This window comes from Anabrus simplex, chromosome 6 (assembly GCF_040414725.1).
Source record: "Anabrus simplex isolate iqAnaSimp1 chromosome 6, ASM4041472v1, whole genome shotgun sequence".
NCBI lineage: Eukaryota > Metazoa > Arthropoda > Insecta > Orthoptera > Tettigoniidae > Anabrus > Anabrus simplex.
Window position 1 is genome coordinate 142,051,951 of NC_090270.1, and position 23,200 is coordinate 142,075,150.

General features: G+C 42.3%; 2 protein-coding genes across 2 annotated transcripts in view; one reads left to right on the forward strand and one right to left on the reverse strand.

Moving 5' to 3' along the window:
• LOC136875578 (uncharacterized) overlaps positions 1 to 2,133 on the forward strand; it is a 16,951-nt gene extending 14,818 nt beyond the window's left edge. Inside the window, exon 4 of the mRNA XM_068228076.1 lies at positions 1,808 to 2,133. The gene's annotated coding sequence lies outside the window, so the exon portion shown is untranslated. The remainder of the gene's footprint in view (positions 1 to 1,807) is intronic.
• LOC136875898 (UPF0193 protein EVG1 homolog) overlaps positions 1 to 23,200 on the reverse strand; it is a 27,044-nt gene extending 3,844 nt beyond the window's left edge. Inside the window, exons 1-3 of the mRNA XM_067149519.2 lie at positions 23,104 to 23,200; positions 13,104 to 13,340; positions 2,511 to 2,651 (exon numbers count right to left, since the gene is read on the reverse strand). Coding sequence (XP_067005620.1) covers positions 2,511 to 2,651; positions 13,104 to 13,340; positions 23,104 to 23,200 — 475 coding nt within the window. The remainder of the gene's footprint in view (positions 1 to 2,510; positions 2,652 to 13,103; positions 13,341 to 23,103) is intronic.

Sequence of the window (23,200 nt, forward strand, 5' to 3'; positions counted from 1 at the left end):
CACATGACTACTTTTGTATAGTGCGTGGCTATGTGGTTTCGATAGTGTGTCCATATTTGCTAGCTACCGTGTGTCATTGTGGAAGGGATGACCAGATAGTAGGGAGATGAGTGGTCATCAGGAGTTTATATAAGTCGGTCTAAGAGTGGTGGTCAGAGCTAAGTGGTGGTCTAAGAGTGATGTTCACGTCGAAGAAGTCTAAGAGGAGTGGTCTAATCTGAGTAGTGACTTGTACTGGGCTGATAGTGAAGCAGCAGGTAGAACTTTGCAATGTAAGTTTATTTCAGTAGATTCACCAGAGATTTAGTGACGTGGTCTGCAGAGGTATAGGAAATATATATATATATATATATATATCAAATTTAACTGATATATGCAGTTAACAGTCGTCATGGTATTTTGAATTATTTATTGAATTCTACTATGCAATCCGTGAACTTTGTTCGAGAATTGAATCTAACGTAGATACATCTAACATTGCATAGAACTGTTGTATTTATTTCAACAGTCTCTCTTTATTAGCTATCAGGATGTGTGAAACTAGATAGTATGCCTGTATATTACGGGTTCTTTCAGTAAAGTTTTCCTATTTCTAACAATAAATATTCAGTGGACGTAACCGTATTGGAGCTTACTACACTCAGACTGGGAATGTACATCAACTCCAGGTTACATAAGAAGATAAGATAACAGCAGATGGCTTCTGACTTCAATCCAATGGTTTTTCCAGGAATTTCAAGTTCAACAGTGGTATCTGTAGACATCAGGTAATTACAGCATCAGACATGTTATGCATAAATAACATGAAGAAGAATGTAATCAGCAGGCATATCATAGTTCAATTCAAGTTCATGCCAATAGCTTTCTTTATTTAGATCAAATTTTCTGTATATGTAACAACAAATCTCACAGGGTTATATACTTTTAGTGTTAAATTCAATTATGGTAATGCTAGTTCATTGTGATGTAAAGTATAGTCATAAATTCAGTTTTCTTATAATAATAATAAGTGATTCTATTTTCAAGTACAATCCTCAGTTGTGGAAATGCAACCATAATCTACAATTGTCCTTATCCATATTCCTGTATATTGCCAGATGTGTGAGTTTATCACCTCACGCTTTGAGAATAATTGAGATAAGAGGCATGCTCCCCAAATTTTGTTGCTTATTACAGCAATTGGCACTCAACCAATTTAAAGTATATTGTGTGAAGGAAAGTAATGGTAATAGTAGTGGTAGGAGTAGTCACACTCCATACTTCTATGTAATTCTAATATATGTAATATTGTTCCTTTAGTGAAAGTTTTATTGTATAGTATTGAATCAAAATCTCAAAAAACTATTATTACTGCACTTAAGCTGGTGAACTGGCAACCTCTACCTCTCTGTCGCAACTTGCTCAGAGAGCATAATATTTACCATTTAGTAGCTTTTGTTGTTTTGTTTCTGTTTTGATGTAGATATACCACCCCCCCTCCGCCCACCCACTGCTATATTCCACAAACCCGGGTATGTTTTGTTGTCTGCACATTTTTTGACCCCATTCCCCACTTCTAATTCCCAATCGCCACTACTGGTCAATGCTGGATATATATATATATATGTGTGTGTGTGTGTGTGTGTAATATATGCATTTATTGTGTGTGTGTGTGTGTGTGTGTGTGTGTGTGTGTGTGTGTGTGTGTGTGTAATATATGCATTTATTTTGTGTATGTGTGTGTTTGAGCAATATTATTTCATATTGGTTAATATACAGTGTAATATTTTAATTCCATTATGAAAATGAAATGGCGTATGGCTTTTAGTGCCAGGAGTGTCCGAAGACATGTTCGGCTCGCCAGGTGCAGGTCTTTCGAGTTGACTCCCGTAGGCGACCTGCGCGTCGTGATGAGGATGAAATGATGATGAAGACAACACATACACCCAGCCCACGTGCCATTGGAATTAACCAATTAAGGTTAAAATCCCCGACTCGGCCGGGAATCGAACCCGGGACCCTCTGAACCGAAGGCCAGTACACTGACCGTTCTGCCAACGAGTCGGACAATTCCATTATAATAATGTGAGTGAGAGTGATAGAGTGTGTGTTAACTTAATGTAATTCTACTAAATTATAATGTAATATAGCTGCACAAAAGTACTGTAAGTGTGGGTGTAAGAGAGGGCCATGCGCCCTAACTTCGCCATTTGAAAGAAGACAAATAAATTAAATAAATAAATAAATAAATAAATAAATAAATAAATAAATAAATAAATAAATAAATAAATAAATAAATAAATAAATTTCTACATACCGTAGCGTTGGTATCAGGAAGGGCATCCAGTCTAAAACTGGGATTAATTTGCATTAGTGCTGACCTCTTTTGAGTGGGAAAGGCCAGGAAAGGAAACAAAGTATGCCCCATATTAAAAATTAATTCAAATAAGCCGCTTGTTGTGATAGCAATTTCTTATAAAATAAAAAAAAACATTTAGAAAAGACAAAGTGCATATGGTAACCATACTTACGTTCTTCAAATCTGTCAGAATCATTAACTTGTTCCATTGGTTTCTGTGGTCTTCTTTGTCCTCTGATACAGGGAGTAGGTGGCAATACCTTGCCGTAAGCCATTAAACTCTGCAATTTTATCTTCTCTTTTGTTTTGTCAACTGGAAAGAGAGAAACGGTACTAATATTACACTTTGATTTTTTAGACATGTGCAGCAAATGAAGGAATTTTACACGGACTTCAAGAAATTCTATTGTGTTTCAATTTCCTCGGGCTTACAAATGAATCCTGACGGTGGACGAGTTGATTGGATCATTGATTCTCGTTAGTGATTAAGAGATGATGAATCGAGTAGGTGAGTTTAGACTAATTTGATAAAGAGAAGAGAAAGTATTTTGGGCATATCTTAAGATAACCAGGACGGGATTTCATGAACTCGATCGTAATTACTCATTTTATACATGAGCTCGTCCCATTGATCACATGTACTTGCTACCACACAGATATGATGATTTGGACGTAATTATTTGAACAGGAAAACATGTAAGCGACGTATAATTCTGTTAACAGTTCGTGCGCATAATCTATTTCGCTTGGATAACATGTGTGAGATTTGTCGTAATATCTCAGATCAGCCACAAGTGCAAGATCGCGTGTGAAAACAAGAAATGTTTACGTTGCAACGTCCAGTTTTTCCCCGGGCGTAAGTATTCGTACACTTGGCTGTGAACAAGGAAACTACGGACAAACTAGTTGTCTACCATACGGTACTGAATCTCTCTCTCAAATTAGTGTTGACTGCATGTAATAATAATAATAATAATAATAATAATAATAATAATAATAATAATAATCATAATAATAATAATAATAATAATTTTGCGTGGCTGTTGCTAGCCTGGTGCAGTCCTTTTTTTACTTTTTTTTACGTCGCACCGACACAGATAGGTCTTATGGCGACGACGGGATGGGAAAGGCCTAGGAGTGGGAAGGAAGCGGCCGTAGCCTTAATTAAGGTACAGCCTCAGCATTTTCCTGGTCTGAAAATGGGAAACCACGGAAAACCATCTTCAGGGCTGCCGACAGTGGGGCTCGAAGCTACTATCTCCCGGATGCAAGCTCACAGCGGCGCGCCCCTAACTGCACGGCCAACTCGCCCGGTGGTGCAGTCCTTATAAGGCAGACCCTCCGACGAGGGTGGGCGGCATCTGCCGTGTATGGGAAACTGCGTATTGCTGTAGGGGAGGGTAGTGTTATGTAAGGTATTTCAGTTGCAGGGATGTTGGCGATAGCGCAAATACCTAGTCCTCGAGCCAAGGGAACTAACTATTTAAGGTTACAATCTCCGACTGGTCATGAATCGAACCCGAGATCCTCTGAACCGAAGGCAACTACTCTGACCATTCAGCCAAGGAGCCGGAAAATTAGTTTTATTGACTTACATTTGCTAAATTTCATTCTGAAGAGAATTTGGTAAATAATACAATTCCATATATTTATCAGTTAATAATTTATGGCTGTTGTTGGAAACCAAAACTGTTAAACGAGCTGTATTGAGTTACTGGTGGGATACAAGTGGTTCAAATGGGTCGCAAAGGGAAGGGAACTACAGTGAAAATGTTGATTGTATCATTAACTCGTGAAGGGGAATCGTATTCCGATATTGCAAACATCTTGTTAAAAGTCGTTCGACTGTGCAGAGTATAATAACGCGATTTAAAGGAAGGAACTTGCTAATAAACAAAGAAAGAGTTGGTCGCCCACAAAAACGGACCACCAGGGGCAACGAGTCACGTAATATTTACATTTAGTGCGATATCTGCTTATGCTGGAGAACAGTTTGGAGAGCAAGTGACATCCCGATGAATAAGACGTATCATCAATCGTGCAGGATACAGAGCTAGGGTACCCAGAGAGAAGCCCTGTATAAGGAAGAAGAATCGGAAGAGAAGATTAGAGTTCGCAAAATTGTAGGAAAGAACCTCGATATCTGGAATAGCGTTGTTTTCTAGGACGAAAGTAAATTCAACTTGTTTCATAATAATGGCCGTGATTTTGTTTGGAGGAGGCCCTATACTGATATCCACAAACTTCAAGCTACTGTGAAGCATAGTGGAAGTGGTGTTATCCTTGCAACAAGTCCGTCTTTCAGTTTCATGTGTCTGAAATCTGAATTTGAAACCTGATATCCCAAACAAACATTTTCCGCGTTGATCAAACATAACACAGTCTACCACGATAGGGTTCACTTTACGTTGTAGCCTACTATAAACTCACTCGAATAACAGCTGGTGCTCCTTAACACTCTTAGAGGTAAGTATTAAAACTACTTCGTTACAGTTCAATGAGCACTCTAACGCCGAATTCTGTTATGATTACTCGTAGCCACTTGATAACGTGATCAGCCAGGTGGATTCAGCAGTGCCTCGTGAGGTTTCGCCTCAGAACTCCATCACATCCCTTTACCTCGCTTCGAGGTTTTGGAACCCCATCTCTTCTTGAGGCCTATGTGTTCTACCTCACTTCGAGATTGGAGTCCCCATTTCTTCTTGCATTGATCCCCTCACTTCTTGGTTTGCAACTCCACGTTTTTAAAAGGCATTTCTCCTCATTTTGAGGACCGTATTGGGCTCCCCATTCTCAGCCCACCAGGTCAACGACACTGCTTATACCCTACCTTGTACCCATACTCGCCGTACTTCCCGGCCACCTCCATCTCTACTACCACCACTACCAACACCACACAAGCTGCGGCTGACACCGCTGCTGTCGCTTATCACACAGCTCTAATGCTCACTTACACCAACCCTTCATATAATGCTCGTTTTCTCCCAGAGGTATCGGACCCCCAGCGCGACGACTCGCAGGTGCAGCAGAAACGCACCACGCCGCAGCTTCCCAAAGACGGCGAACCCGCAGCGCGTCGCCCCGCCGCGGACTCTTCGACAGCACCAACCACCAACGTCTCATCAACTGAAAATCGTTCTACGGAAGTGGAGAGTTCTCTCACCACTCCAGACTCCTCCGCTACATTTGAAATCCCGATACCGGAAACTCGTCACCCTCTCTCATACTCTCGTTCTCTTCAGACAACTCCAGAAGGCACGCACTCATACCTCCTCTTAAACCTCAGAGCCGAGTTCCCCTTGCCGTCGAAGATCTTTGCAAAACATCTACGCTTCGATTTGAGGAGGGAGGAAGCGGGTGACTTTCGCCCGACATCAAATGGAGTGCTAATTAAAGTCAACGGAGAGGAAGCTGCTCAGAAGTTCACTCGATCGATTGGCTCAGCAAAACTGTGCTCTAGCGATCTATTCCAACCCCTTTCACAGCCACTACTTCTAATCCCGCCGCCACCACCGAGGCACAACTTGTTCAGCTGTGTGATCCAGAGAGTAGGCCCAGCTGTCTCAGAAGACACCGTTCTAAAGGTGCACAACGAGGAATGTATCCCACGAGGAGGTCATTGCGGATAAAAAACAGCTCTGGGTCCACTTATATGTTCAGGATACTCCTTCCCACATGCCAGAACCTTGATCGAGTTCTCGCGAGTGGGGTTGCAGTTCATCGCCGCTACCACAAGATGGACGCGTCTCGTGCCCCACCGCAGACAATTTGCTCTGAGCGCTGTTGGTCTTATAGCAGACATAACACATCTCAATGCATCGCTGAACACCTTGTCTGGGACCACTGCACTCAGCACCACCACATCTCCAAATGCCCCAACATATCAGAGCTATCCCCCACCACCCCACATTACAATACCTACGGGGAACAACACGCAACATACTCAGGTGTTGTAAAAACCCTCCCGCCGATTAACCAGAACTAATATGAACCACAATCAACCCCAGGTAATACCCCCATGAATAATGCATCTATCCGAACGGAACCTGAGATATTAAACTACCCTCACGCCCACACCCGACAAATACCCTAACCATTCAATGCTTCAACTGCTTAAAATTGAACCACGCAGCTGCCTACTGTAAATCTTCCACCAGATGCAACAGATGCGGTGAAAACCATCGACATACTTATTGCACATTATCATGGGACCAGGCAAAGTGCGTAAACTGTCATGGGAATCAATCTGCCTCTTTCCCTGGCTGCTCCTACATAAAGAAGACAATAATAGCCCAAAATAAGCAGCAGTTCTCACTACCAACATACCACTTCACTCCACCAGTTAATACCGGCACTTACCATGCCACAAACGCTATCGAATCCGCAACCACTACCTATCAAAATCAAAATCACCTACAAGCAATTCTACTAGCATTGCTAGCCAAGTTCACTCCCACCACTAACCAAGTTACCACAACCCCAATCCAACCCTCCCCCTCCCCCAATACCCCTCCAAAAAATCCTAAAACCAGCCACAGCCCAGAGCCAGGATCGCTTGGTGAACTGAGTAGGTGAGCGACTGGCAGCCAAGAAAAATCCCTTTCACAAGTCAAGATCCATCGTTCCTTCCCCCTCCCCGAAATACTGCAAGCCACCCCCCCCCCCCCCCACTGCACCATCACACCTTCCAAACCCAAGGACATGTCCTCAAATTTACCGAACCCAAGGAACCGTCTTCGAACCATGTCAATAACGGCATTAATGACCAACAAACTCAACCAATCCATTCGAAACAACCACAAAATAGGTCACCAAACAATCCTATCCTCCTCAATACCAACGTTCAACATCAAAATGAAATTAGAGACTAAATAGGTCGGGAATTTCAATCACCATAGAGCGGCAGCCGTCGCTACACGAGACTCAGGTTCCAGAACTAGTGGCGTCTATACGTGTCATAGAAAAAGCTCACCGCCCCAACCCGTTTATTGTTTCCCCCACTAACCATCGACGACACGATACGATTCACACTCCCATTGCCATGTATAATAAACATCCACACGAATTCCCGCTGTCCCACTCGTTGGCTGAATGGTCAGCGTACTGGCCTTCGTTCAGAGGGTCCCGGGTTCGATTTCCGGTCGAGTCGGGGATTTTAACCTACATTGGTTAATTCCAATGGCCCGGGGGCTGGGTGTTTGTGCTGTCCCCAACATTCCTGCAACTCACACACCACACATAACACTGTCCTCCACCACAATAACACGCAGATACCTACACATGGCAGATGCCGCCCACCCTCATCGGAGGGTCTGCCTTACAAGGGCTGCACTCGGCTAGAAATAGTCACACGAAATTATAAATTATTATAGTTGGTTTATTATTATTATTATTATTATTATTATTATTATTATTATTATTATTATTATTATTATTATTATCAATTCCCGCTGGCACTCGCGCACTTGCTGGCAGCAGCGAATCAGACGTTCAATCTGCATTTTCGGGCATCACACCCAGGACTGAATATACATTTCACTTTTTTTTTTTTTTTCAATTTGCTTTACGTCGCACCGACACAAATATGTCTTATGGCGACGAAGGGATAAGACAGGCCTAGGAGTGGGAATGAAGCAGCCGTGGCCTTAAGTAAGGTACAGCCCCAGCATTTGACTGGTGTGAAAATGGGAAACCACGGAAAACCATCTTCAGGGCTGCCGACAGTGGGGTTCGAACCTACTATCTTCCGAATACTGGATACTGGCCGCACTTAAGCGACTGCAGCTATCGATCTCGGTCATTTCACTTTCATACCGCTTGAAACTCAAATGTATTCAATGTAAACCTCCATTCTTCACCCACCGCCTCTGCTCCCTGGCCCGTCTGCATTATTTAAACTCCCATACTCATCTCCCCTCAGGACCCCGCCCCATTTACACCACTATCAACCCTGCATAGCCTATATAAAATTAAGAGGGTAAAATGGGTGGGTAGTGGTGACTGTGGTGATTGCTGTTTTAAGAGGAAGTACAACTAGGCAATCATCCTCTATTAACACTAATCAGAGGGAGAACATGAAAGGGCTCCGATACTGCGAAAAATGAAGATACCGGTATCGGTCAAAGAAAGACACGGGCCACAAAGGGCGTGGAAATGAAAGACTCCCTAGGATTCGCAAACCTAATACTGTCGGGGTCGGAAAAGAACAAGAGTTGACGAAGGGAGGTCGGACCTGATAGATGAAAGTGAAGAGCCTGGCACAAGTAAGTGGAAGCAATGCCAGGACTCAGCTAAGGACCCCGTGGTCACAACCCACGCTCCCAAGTTAAGAGCGTCTGGGGCCCCATTTAGTCGCCTCTTACGACAGGCAAGGGATACCGAACCCATCCACAGGGGGCGGTGAGTGGGGAGGGATACATTCCACATCGCGGCTGTTTCATCTTTTTGGTGATCAGTTGAGGGGATTTGGATTTGTGGGTGAAAAAATTACTCACACATAATCCATTCATATTTCACACTTCTAATTGCTTATCATCCACAACTATTCACTGCCACTCCAACCAGCCGTGTGGCATCCGGCCGGTCTTGGTACCTCTGTTGGTATTGGGTACTAAGATGCATTTTAGCTTCGATGCAGCAGCATTTCACGAATTCTGGCAGCGTACGTGAGGAGTACCGGTAAATGCTGCCTTCTTATTCGGAGTCCCCTGCACACGGGGACAGTAGGGGGGTAATTCATTGCGGCCATTACAACTCAAGCATGTTTGAGTTAAGTGGACGCCAGGTGGCCAGTAACAGAGTCACGTGACCTAGTGGCAGTCATTGTTGGACGTGTCTTAAAAGGTACCGGTACTGGCCGCCAGTTAGTGTTGGCAACACTGTGGTTTTCCCACTAAATCTAGGTATTTTTACTCTTTGTCAGTGGGTAAATTTTAACACACGGTGTGCAGTGGGAAATCTAGTCTTTTACATGCTTATGTCAGTGGATATTCTGGTGGTTACTCAATTAAAATTTTGTATGCAATATGGTCCTGAACTGCAGGCAGAGGTGAGATGTATGGGATTTCCTTAAAAATAAGGAAACAAGGAACGCTTCAGTACGTCTTTCTTTCTTTCATTGTATGTCAGGTCCTCAGCCCTAAGGCTGTCCGGCTCCATGGCTAAATGGTTAGCGTGCTGGCCTTTGGTGGGTTTAGTGGGTAGGCCTATTCCTATTCCACTGTTGGCAACACTGCCGTCAGTAGAGTGCTAGACTGAATCAATCAATCAATCAATCAATCAATACTGATCTGCATTTAGGCAGTCGCTGGCCTTTGGTTCGATTCCCGCCAGGGTCGGGAATTTTAACCTTAATTGGTTAATTTCGCTGGCACGGGGACTGGGTGTATGTGTCGTCTTCATCATCATTTCATCCTCATCACGACGCGCAGGTCGCCTACGGGAGTCAAATCGAAAGACCTGCATCTGGCGAGCCGAACTTGTCCTCGGACATTCCTGGCACTAAAAGCCATACGCCATTTCATTTCAATTTTAGCCCAAAGGCTGGTTGGATCCTCAACAACTCCGCCATCAACTGTCCCAGATAGCCTAGGCATCACTGAAGAGGCGTACTAGGGAAATGAAGAGTGCTGTAGTTTCCCGTTGCATTCCTCACGGGGCCAGAAGTTGCTATTACATATCAGTCTTCCAAGCCCACTGAAATGCATGCACCAACCGACCCTAAGAGCAACATTTTCACACCATTCATAACAAGAACTGGCTGCATAAGGAATGGTTTTATTAGCATCGCTCATACCTCAGACACTTTCATATTAACAGAACGAAGGATAAGGCAGAGACAGATCAATGAAAGTAACAAATAAAGTCTAATTTCTTCCACTGCATTGTCAAGTGCGCATGCGGGTGTTAAGAGATTCGTCGATTCCCTTTCTTGAATTATGTAACTTGGACGCCAGCGCAAACATAAATATATCAGATGGAAAAATTCGTCATTTGTAAAAGGTTGTCAAACCATGGACCTATTATTAATTTCTCGTGTAAAGTGATGAAATACTTCGAAACAGGAAAGACCAATCCATTTTAGGAGCTGAAAAGATTTACACTGCCGCGCCTAGTATTGCCGTGGTCATATTCAGAACTAGAGAAAACTTTTAATGTAGAAAAATTTTAAAACTGCAGCCAAAAGAAGAATGAGACCCGAAATTATAAATTTGTTTTGACCGATTCCGGTAGGACTGAGAATAAATAATGCTGCCATATGAGCTACGGTACCCACAACAAGCAGGGACTGTGAAAACATATCAGACATCTGTTTCCACTCCTGCTTCTCCCTCTGTGTCTTCTATCGAAGTGTTAGAAAAACACATAAATGATCCCGGACTGTTAGATAACTTCACCGTGAAATATATTTCGAATACTTTTAACCTCTAAACTAGAAGGATATTCTTAATGTTCGTGCTGATATAATATTTTCATAACTCAGCAACGCTTCAGGAGGGAAAGAAGGGCAGTGAGGAGGGTGGGGGTGGGAGCTGGCTAGTGGTTTCTGGTGACTTTCAAGCAGCCGTTTAGTGGGTATTCCTATTCCACTGTTGGCAACACTGCCGTCAGTAGAGTGCTAGACTCAATCAATCAATCAATCAATCAATCAATACTGATCTGCATTTAGGGCAGTCGCCCAGGTGGCAGATTCCCTATCTGTTGCTTTCCTAGCCTTTTCCTAAATGATTTCAAAGAAATTGGAAATTTATTGAACATCTCCCTTGGTAAGTTATTCCAATCCCTAACTCCTCTTCCTATAAATGAATATTTGCCCCAGTTTGTCCTCTTGAATTCCAACTTTATCTTCATATTGTGATCTTTCCTACTTTTATAAACGCCATTCAAACTTATTCGTTTACTAATATCATTCCACGCCATCTCTCCGTTGACAGCTCGGAACATACCACTTAGTCGAGCAGCTCTTCTTCTTTCTCTCAATTCTTCCCAACCCAAACATTGCAACATTTTTGTAACGCTACTCTTTTGTCGGAAATCACCCAGAACAAATCGAGCTGCTTTTCTTTGGATTTTTTCCAGTTCTTGAATCAGTTGAAGGAGGGACTACTTATGTGATTTACTTCACTTAGGCTATTTACTTTTGTTGCGAAATGTGTTCTCGATCTTGAAGAAGCGAAGACAAAACCAACTGCTAGTGCAAAATAGAGTACGGACAATATCGGTATATGTATAGTAACTTACGTCAACTATGAACTACTATTCTGCTTGTGCCAACAAGGCGACGAGGGAGAATTCAATCATAAAGTTAAAAGGTGAATTAGGAAGACAAGGGGCGCAGTTCCCGACTTGAGCTTTTTGAAAACCGGTATAAAGGCTATAAAGACCCCGTGCAAAGGTGAACTCCTGAAAGTGAGTGAATCAAAAGGAAGTGGAGGGGGTACTGAGGACATCTACGTACCGGTACCGTATCCTATTTTTGGCTAATATTTCTTGAAGCTCTTCGCTTAAACAACGTACAATATCACTTACACCCTCATCAATAATTTCCTCGTACTCTTCATCAACCTCCTCCGTGTTCTTACACATCCTCTGACAATGTTTCACTCACCACATCCACACCAAAACTAGCTACAGTACTTGCTGCCACTAGAACATTAAAATGGAAGCCATTACTGTCTTCGTGTGCAAGGGGCTAATTATTTTGTACCATAGAAAATTGATTTCTGCAAGCTCTGACTGGAAATAGCCCGTGGTATGTGTAAAGCGTTGTGTGTAATAGGCCAGTTTGCTAAATTAATCCTATTAGCCCATCATCATCATCATATTCTAAAGGCTAAGTCTCTGCAGCCACAGTTGTCTATCTTGAGCCAGTCTTTTCAACTCAGCTTAGGTCTTGCATTTCATCCTCAGAAGCAGGTTCTTTAAGCAAGAAACTCTGGGTCGTCATCTTCCTATTTTTCCAGCAATCCTTCCTTCAAAGATATTACAAAGGAACTCCTCATGCCGCAGAATGTGACCATGAATCAAAATCAATAATTTTGTTCCCTGTAGTGTAAACCTGCTTCCTGACCTTTTTTTATAGATGAGGATTCCTGCTTCTGTTTTTTTATTCAGACTAATGCAAAATGAAGCTATAACAGTACAAAGGTGCAATAAGTTTTTGATGTTTTGTTATATTTGTTTTACGCCGTACCGACACAGATAGGTCTTATGGCGACGATGGGATAGGACAGGCCTAGGAATGGGAAGAAAGCGGCCGTGGCCTTAATTAAGGTACAACCCCAGCATTTTCCGGTATGCAAATAGGAAACCACGGAAAACCATCTTCAGGGCTGCCGACAGTGGGGTTCGAACCCACTATCTCCCGGATGCAATCTCAAAGCTGCGCACCCCTAATCGCACGGCCAACTTGCCCGGTAGTTTTTGATGTATGTATCGTGTTGGTTAGTGGCAGTCTGAGTAGGCCTACTATCAATAACTTTTGGTGCTATAAAGTTGTTAATCATAGAGTCATTGGTACTAAAATAGCACTTTCTAGTTCAATGAAATAAGAAATTGCAAGCAGCCTCTTGCTTACTCTGACTTATTGTAGAATCGCCTGTTCTTTTTTCGTAACTTTGATGGAATTCTTTGAGGATCCACCTAGACTCGGAGCTGATGACTTCACAATAGAAAAAAAGTCCGTAAACTACAGAAGTTTCTTTATCGTTGAGTTGGTCTCTCTACATCAGCGTTTAGAAACTCTTAAAACTTGAAAACAACTCACCTATTGGAAGAGGTGGAATGAACTTTTCTCTCTCGTAAGCTCCTGAGCGAATTATATCTTCCTTGGTTCTCTTCTTAAAAGAGGAAGTAATTGTACATCCAGCAAGGTTGCTTTCAGCCGATTGTGGAAGATTTTTAACGTTTTCCGAAGGAAACAGTGGAAGAGATTCACCATTCTTAATGGAGCTTTGTAGGACTTTTCTTTGGAGTATTGTGAGCTTGCTTTCTTCCATCAGAACTGAAATTAAATAAAAACAATTATGACTGATTTGGTTATAGTTATAGGACCATACCATCTAGGTCATCAACCTCAGAAGAGGGTAGTGGTAATTATTGCTTTGAAGAGGAAGTACAACTGAACAACCATCCTCTTAAACTCAGATGGGAAAAAAATGGAAGAGGCCCGAAACTTCAAAAAATGAAGATACCGGCCAAAGGATATTTTATAGAACGACGCTGATCACAACTGCGAACTCACTAATGCAAAATGTAGCTATAACAGTGCAAAGGTACAAGAAGTTTCTGATGTATGTATCGTGTTAGTTAGTGGCAGTCTGAGTAATATCAATAACTTTTGGTGCTATAGGGCCTACAGTTGTTAATCATAGGGTCAATGCTACTAAAATAGTACTTTCTAGTTCAGTGAAATAAGGAATTGCAAGCAGCCTTGCAGCTTTGCTGCACCTTGAATCAATTTAACTTAGTACATTACTACTAGCAAAAACAAAACGAAGAAATTATGCACATCCCTTTTGTGGATGAGGGAGCATGACAAAACTCCTGTGAAATGTAGGCCATAGACGAGTGTCGAGGTATAACTACCTAATAAGTCGGCAGGAAATCAATACCAAGTGAAACGGAATGGGTTCGTAATTGAGTAATTTCTAAGATAATTTCTGCAATCTCTTTCATAGCACTGCAATACCCTCAGTTGTGAGGTTTCAACATTACTAACTGAATTAAACGCAACCTAGTATTATTCTACAGAAACCTAATTCTGGCATTAGTAATCAAAGTATATCTCCTAATGAAACACGAGACTCTCTCTCTGAGCAGTGCTTTGGAAGATCTGTTGATTAAGCCGTAGCAGATCTGTTAGTAGCGTGTTGAACGAATAGGATCTCTGCGTTATTGTAGGTTATCTATAACGGCACGAACGCTCCTGGCTCAGTAATCTTCTAAAGTTCAGTTCACTGTTCAGATTAAATAGCAAAATTTCAGTTGCTACTGACAAAAATAATATTGCTTCTAAACGTGCGTACCGATAGTGGTTTTAAATGGCCTGTCGTCAACATAAACCACATAGGCCCTATTTTGTGCTAACAAAATTATTAAGACTCGAAGAATGACGTAACTCTTAGGTGGCGAATTCACTGCTGGTGAAATAGAGGGTGCTTCTGGTAGTGGTTAAAGGAAAACAATGACATTATCAATTCATAGTAAGTATAACAATTTATCGAGGAATGTATCAGTTAAAATGGGAAGAGTGGTGGTGCTGATTATAATTTTTGTTATTTGCTTTACGTCGCAGCGACACAAATAGGTCTTATGGCGACGATGGGACGGGAATGGCCAAGGAATGCGAAGGAAGCGGCCGTGGCCTTAATTAAGGTACAGCCCCAGCATTTGGCTCGTGTGAAAATGGGAAACCACGGAAAACCATCTTCAGGGCTGCCGACAGTGGGGTTCGAACCCACTATCTCCCGGATGCGAGCTCACAGCTGCGCGCTCCTAACCGCACGGCCAACTCGCCCGGTAAGATTATTGTTTTAAGAGGAAGTATACCTGGGTAACCACCACCTATGAACACTAATCAGAAGGAAAAAATGTACGAGGTACTATACTTCTTAAAATGAAAGTATCGGCAAAAGAAAGGGAAGGGTCACGAAGGGCGTGAAATTGAAGGATTCCATAGGCCTCGAAAACCTAATACCCTCGAGATCGGAAAAGAACAAGTGTTAACCAAGGGAGGGCAGATAGGAAAGATGAAGGTGAGGAGCTTGATACAAGTAAGTGCAAGCAATGCCAGACTTAGCTAGGAGAACCGTGGTCGCCAACCCGCGCTTCCAAGTTGAGAGCACCTGGTCCCCCTTTTAGTCGCCTCTTACGACAGGCAGGGGATACCGTGGATGTTATTTTACCGCCCCAACCCACAGGGGGAGTAGCTCTGGGAGAATCTACTCGTATATTGGTACTCCTACCATCCATTGTTGTTATGGCCATTATTAATCAGTTAGCAGCAGTAGCGTAGCCAGGATTGGCCGATGGGGTGGGGGTTATAGTTACAAAATGATGATAGAACACAATGAAGCTGCGTGTGCGTGTAAAAGTGTTTGGTCACATTTTCGAAATCTTCAAAATCTTGCCGCTGTTTAGATTAACATTATGTTGTAAATATAGGCTACTTTTAAAATCTAAACAAAAACAAACAAACCCCATGGTACTACAGCCCTTGAAGGGCCTTGGCCTACCAAGCGACCGCTGCTCAGCCCGAAGGCCTGCAGATTACGAGGTGTCGTGTGGTCAGCACGACGAATCCTCTCGGCCGTTATTGTTGGCTTCCTAGACCGGGCCCGCTATCTCACCGTCAGATAGCTCCTCAATTCTAATCACGTAGGCTGAGTGCACCTCGAACCAGCCCTCAGGTCGAGGTAAAAATCCCTGACCTGGCCGGGAATCGAACCCGGGGCCTGCGGGTAAGAGGCAGGCACGCTACCCCTACACCACGGGGCCGGCTACTTTTAAAATCTAGAACATTCAATAATAAATATGTAAAAATATTAATTTTATTATTATATTTTGAATTTATTTAATTACTCATTCCAGAGGCAACTCTCGACTCTGCACATAATGAAATAAATGTCACATTTTGATGGGCGATCAGGGTGTCCGCCTCTTTGGTGTAGTGGTTAGTGTGATTAGCTGCCAACCCTGGAGGCCCGGGTTCGATTCCCGGCTCTGCCACGAAATTTGAAAAGTGCTACGAGGGCTGGAACGGGGTCCACTCAGCCCCGAGAGGTCAAATGAGTAGAGGTAGGTTCGATTCCCACCTTAGCCATCCTGGAAAAGGTTTTCCGTGGTTTCCCCACTTCTCCTCCATGCAAATGCCGGGATGGTACCTAACTTAAGGCCACGGCCGCTTCCTTCCCTCTTCCTTGTCTATCCCTTCCAATCTTCCCATCCCCCCACAAGGCCCCTGTTTAGCATAGCAGGCGAGGCCTCCTGGGCGAGGTATTGGTCATTCTCCCCAGTTGTATCCCCCGACCCAATGTCTCACGCTCCAGGACACTACCCTTGATGCGGTAGAGGTGGGATCCCTCGCTAAGTCCGAGGAAAAAACCATCCCTGGAGGGTAAGCAGATTAAGAAGAAGAAGAAGAAGAAGAAGAAGAAAATTACATATATATATTAAAGTTTTCAAATAGGAACGATCTTCTATTTTCACCCAACATTGACTTGTAAGGGGAAAAAGATCGCTCAACATCGCAGGATGTTATTGGGCCATATTTGATACACGTGAAATAATTAGAGTTCAATTGCGGCTCACTGTTCTGTCGCTTTGTACGCATCTGTCTCTTTCTATACCGCTTACCCTCCTGATTCACATAAATAAATATTTCTAAAAAATATAATTGTAAGAAATTACAGACAACAATTAGGAGATGTGAAAAATCCGTCTTTGCGACGACTGAAAGCAGCTATGCGAAAATGGAATAGAGAGATAAAAATATGACAAAAACACGAAAGCTCACGGGGAAATATGACCATAATATGAAAAATTACCGGAAAATGACAAAGAACGTTAAAAGAGCGAAAAAAAATGACTTCATATGACCCGTGAAAATTGCATAATTTTAGTCAGCGTAGATAAAATCATGCTTAACTTGTATTTTCCATGCAAATAATATAAGGAAATAAAATATGACATGTCATCATAAACATCCGGGCCCTATAATTATAGATAACCTTTACTAATCGACTAGCGGGCCATCCCCGACACTGCTTTCCTCCAGGAGGTCGAATCGAATGTCGGGCGAATTTACGATCGTCTTACGGCAATTATACGCTTCATTCCGCAATACCGGTGGTTGTGTTCACTTCTCGAAGGAATTAATGGAATATCTCGATATATATCGAAACACAACTAACGAATTCCAGCAAGAAACAACCAAGTCTTTCTGTTTATATTCTGAGTACTCATTGAGCATCATGACTCATAAGTAATACAGATAGCATTTTTTATTTATTTTTTATTTATGACTTTTAGTACCGGGAGTGTCCGAGAACATGTTCGGTCCGTCTGGTGCAGGTCTTTCTATTTGATTTCTATAGGCGACCTGCGCGTCTGGATGTGGTATGATGATAATTATGATGAGGTAGGGAGAGGGTGAAATCTGGTGTCGGTACATAACCTACTCCTGGGGCCTATTCCACAAAAGTATGGTCTTGTACATTACAAGTAAATTCTCTAGTAACTTGTACAAATACCAGAGTTTCTGTTCCACAAAAGAATTTTCTACAGTTGTACTTTACTACTCCATACTTACAAATTACCAGTGAATTTTTATGGGTGTGTTCCACGAAAGTACTAGTACTTGTAACTTACTAGTCAATTGGCAAGAATTCTCTACCAGTGAAAGGACATTAATACATAAATGTACTAGTGCTATTTAAATATGCTTATTTCAGACACATTTTGATAAATATGTGGTCTAGCAGTAGACATAGTGATGAAAATAAACCATCTGTACAGGGAAAGAATAAACTTCCAGTTTAACACTGTATTTTAATACAATGAACGTTTTAGCTTAAGCACAATACAAGTGGAAGAACTTTTGATAGATAATGGCCATAGGTTAAAACATCCTACGAACAGAAATAAATATCTCTCTGCTAAACAACGGTTGCTAACATCACTACATTGGCTAGGAAATGGTGGTCATTCTGTGGTAGCTGCAATAAATGATATAAAATTTACTCAAATTGTTCGTTGGCCTGAAAATACTGAACAAACATGTTCGTAAAAGGACATTCCTGGAATCATTAATGAGCAGAATATTTCTTCCATACGTCCAACTTTTCCCCTCAAAAGCTCCATGAGCTTTTCCCAAGTCAAATATTTCCATCCAATCATTTATTTTGACTTGTTTTTTCAGACTCTCGCTGAATGCACCAAAACAAACATCTTTCCTTCTTTCTATTTCCTTCAAAATGAATAACTTCGGTTCTCTTGACATCATTTTAACAATTCATGCAGAGTTTGCAATTATGTTTGGCGGCCGAATATCGTTATTAGCGGCAAATGATTCCTAATGACAGACCAAGGTAGCCTATATCACCTATCGCGGAACATATGCAAGGATCACGGAAGAACATAATGGGTGAGAATAACGGAGTAATTTTCTATCATCAAAGAAATAAATTGAAAAATAACATCGTAGCATTAAGAAATTCACAGGAATATTAGTTCTTTGAATCTTAGCTGCATAAGTTACCTTAAAATACGACATTACGATAAATGCGGCAAGTATAACCTAATTTAATGAATGAGATACGAGGATAAACAACTGATTCATGCTATGACGTAGTATGTTTATTGATATGTCGTCACTTGTAAAACTTGTAACTATTCACTGGTAATATACAAGAGACTTTTAATCTTTTGTGGAACAGAAATGCACAACATTACAAGAACCCGCACTAGTAACTTGTAATGTACAAAACCATACTTTTGTGGAATAGGCCCCTGTCGAATAACAAGTGGTGTGCTCAAAGCTTTACGTCTCCATTTGACGGACGAATCACCATCAACAGCTGAGGTGGTGCTATACAATTTCTAACCACTCCTTATGTGGAGTAAGGACATATAACGCTGTTGATGGTGATTCGTCCGTCAAATGGAGACGTAAAGCTTTGAGCACACCACTTGTTATTCGACAGGGGCATTCCGGAAGCTACACTGAGACGTTACATAAATACAGCTGACAATGATTTGCCGGTGCATGGGGGAAGGTTTCGCAACACATTTTCACATGAACAGCTTTTAGGATTACAAAGGTATCTTACAGAAATAAATCAGAGACTTTTTGGAATGACCAAAATACAGTGCAGGAGATTAGTGTATGATTTCGCTGAGACGAACAACATAGCTCATCCGTTCAACAACGTAACAAGAATGGCAGGAGAAGATTGGCTCACTAACTTCTTGAAGAACTTCAACTTTACGATGAGAACTCCTGAAGCAACCTCTATAGGGCGTATGATGGGTCTCAATAAGGCTGCAGTGCACACATTTTATTCAATATTAAGAGAAATTCGCCTAAAATATGGTTTTGCGCCACAAGCAATATTCAATGCAGATGAATCAGGTCTTTCCACTGTGCCCAATAGACAGCCAAAAGTGATCTCTCCAAAAGGTACTAGACGTGTAGCTAAAATTACGTCCGCGGACAGGGGCAGAAATATCACTCTAGTAGCGCCATGAGTGCCATCAACGGCCAACATTCCGATGGTGAAAATGTTTTCGACCAACGGGACTCGAATCACCTAACGACAGTGTCAGACCATATGGACTTCAACGATCATGGCAGGCTATATAGACAACAAATGTAAACATACCTTTTTGAGGGATTCAGACATTATTGATGCGGTTGAGAACTCTGACAGTGATATTGCATTTCCCTCTGATATTTCTGAAGAAATTAAAAGATAATCGGTGGAAGAACTATCGGCCGAGAGAAAGTCTGTGCGAGGATCAATAAAGTGAGATTGTCAATCAGGTGTGAAAGGTTGAACGGAAGGTGGTGGTGGTGGTGGTGATTATTGTTTTAAGAGGAAGTACAACTAGGCAACCATCCTCTATATAACACTAATCAGAGGGAAAAATGGAAGGGATCCGACACTTCGAAAAATGAAGATATCGGTCAAAGAAAGACAAGGGCCACGAAGGGCGTGAAAATGAAAGACTCCCTAGCCCCCGCAAACCTAATAGCGTCGGGATCGGAAAAGAAAAAGAGTTGACCAAGGGAGGTCGCATAGGATAGATGAAAGTGAGGAGCCTGGCACAAGTAAGTGGAAGCAATACCAGGACTCAGCTAAGGGCCCCGTGGTCACCAACCCACGCTACAAAGTTCAGAGCCCCTGAGGCCCCTTTAAGTCGCCTCTTACGACAGGCAGGGGATACCGTGGGTGTTATTCTACCACCCCCACCCACAGGGGGGGTTGAACGGAAAACCACAATTTATTTATTCCAATTGGAAAAGCAACACAAAGGGATGCTCAGTGTGTTCGAATAGAAAAATCAAGGGGGCTCGACGAGAAATTGTGTACTTTTGTGCAACTGCCAACGGCCGTAGCCGTGTTGAAACACGGGATCCCGTGAGATCTCCGAAGTTAAGCAACATTGGGCGTGGTCAGGAGTTGGATGGGTTGCCACGCGCTGTTGGTGGGGGTAAGGGAATGGAGGAGCGGAAAGGAACTGGCCACCCTACCGCACGTAAACTCCGGCTCAGGAACACCTCTGCGGAGGTTCGGGCCTGCCTTCGGGCAGAATAACCCTTACCTTACCTTTGTGCATGTTGTGAAAAGAAACCTGGTCTGCATCCAGGCGTTTGTTTCGTACTGCATCACACGAGAGTCGATCACAGTACCAAGGACTAAATGTGTATGTGTGAAACAAATTAGAAAAGCATTATCAGTAGCAAAATCAGCCAAGTATATAACGATTCATACCTGTATTTAAAGTTTAGTTAAATTAAAGCATTGGTGTGAAACTTGTAAAACGTGCCCCTTTTAAATACGACCTGTTGAGCAAACATTAATACGACTGCTAAAGGTTGTATGTAACATGGAAGTGAAACATAAAGTTTAGTATTAATTAATGTGTGCTTTTCAAAACAGGAGGGAAAAAGCAGACATCTTTCACGAAAGAACAATAGGGCTCCACGGAGAACGGAGTGCTCTTAAACAAATGACTTGCTCCAGTGTAGAAGTTGACTAATGGTTATAAGCACTATTTTTAACGTAACGCACCTGATGACAGCATATCATGAAAGTGGATAAAACGAAAACGTAACTTCTCTTTAAATTTGAACCTTGCCTTCATGATGGCCTACAGACCACGTAACTTATTGCCGCCTCCGACTATCCTGTAAGCTTGTATTTTGTGAGACGTGACTAGGCTGACTTTTTAAATTGTTTTTATTTGGTATTTGCTTTACGTCGCACCGACACAGATAGGTCTTATGGCGACGATGGAATAGAAAAGGCCTAGGAATGGGAAGGAAGCGGCCGTGGCCTTAATTAAGATACAGCCCCAGCATTTGACTAGACTGACTAGTACCGTAATCGTTACGCTTCGAGTTGAATCCGAGTCTGGAATCCTTTCTTTATAAATTTTTCCGATATTTTCTTATCCTGATGGCATTAGGTCTCAAGGCCTAGGGAGTCCAACTTGTCGTTATTTATTGATGTTTAGTTATAGGCCTAAGGGACATTACTATCGAAGTCATTATGAGAATGATTGAAGAAGCGGAGGTGAGGTGGTAGTTATTACTTTAAGAGGCAATATGTCCTGTCTTAACACTAATCAGACGGAAAAATTCAGAGGTCCGATCCTTGAAAGAAGGGGAACTGTGGTCGCGAACCTACACCCCCTGGTGCCCATTTAAGTCGCCTCTTACGACAGACAGGGGATACTGTGGATATATTCTGCCCACCCTATCCACAAGGAGGAGAAGCGGTGATGGTGCTTATTGCTTTAAGAGGAAGTACAACTAGACAACCACCCTCTGTACAACACTAATTAAAAAATGGGAGGGATTTGACACTTCAAAAATGAATGTATTGGCCAAAGAAAGACAAAGGCCACGAAGGGCGTGAAAATGAAAGATTCCCTAGGCCTCGAATGCTCTAACACCGTCGGAGTCGGAAAAGAACAAGAGTTGACCAGGGGAGGTCGGAGAGGATAGATAAAAGTGAGGAGCCTGGCACAAGAAAGTGGAAGCAATGCCAGGACTTAGCTAAGGGTCCCGTCGTCGCCAACCCACGCTCGCAAGTTAAGAACCAGTGGGGCCCCTTTTAGTTACCGCTCAACGTCCGGCAGGGGATACCGTGGGTATTATTCTACCACCCCCAGCCATAGGGTGATCAAAAATGAGAGCATCGTGTACAATAAAGTGCCGGTACATGAGAAGTGGGAAAGAGAAGATTTACAGAACATGCAAATATTTCCTTCTGGTGTGGAAGGGGTATAAGGTAATATCACTTCTTCAATCTCCAACTAATATTCTTATTGTTTTGTGGAATCGGGACCATTCCTTAGTCGAGCAAACGACAGAATTATCAGCATAGACCTTGTGACCTTGCTGAATGTTGTTTATAAACAACTTAAGTTACACATAGCCACAGCAGATAAATACTGTATGGTAGGCCTACGTAAATTATTTATCTCGGCACCCACATACCGTAAGCTACCTAAAATATATTTGTATCACTTTTCACCAGGTCTCTAAAATAAACAAAAAACATGCTGTATTTCAAATGTTAATATATTGTTGGAGGAAAAAAGAAGTCTTTGGAAGGAGCTATTAAAACGAAGTGACAGGTTTGGACATTTGTACGGTTACAATGCCTTTAAGGTTGATTCTGTGGAGGGGAAGGTACTCGGGGCTGAAGACCAAAGATATAGGCTATTAATAGGCCTACTCTGACAAGAATTAACAATGCCCATGCATTTTATCTCTATGTCTGCATTGTAATGGCAGTAAAAAACAGCCAATAACCTTAAAATTAATTTTAAATCCATTAGAAAAATTACAACTTTTGGTACGTAACTTACTTTACATGCAACGTATAGAGAGAAATTGGATTGTCACTGAGAAAGATATTTAGCTGTAAAGAGGCCCTCTACTGCTTCTGACTGATGGTAAGCCTGTACCACTTATAATCTTTACATTATGTCCTACTTTTTTCCTGGGAAACATATTCCATAACCAAACTTACCTTTTAACAACTCTTGTGTCTCTTTGCTGTATTCAGGCCTTTGCATATTGAAAAGGCCTCCTCCCCGCACCACGCGATTAGTTCTGACAGAGCACAT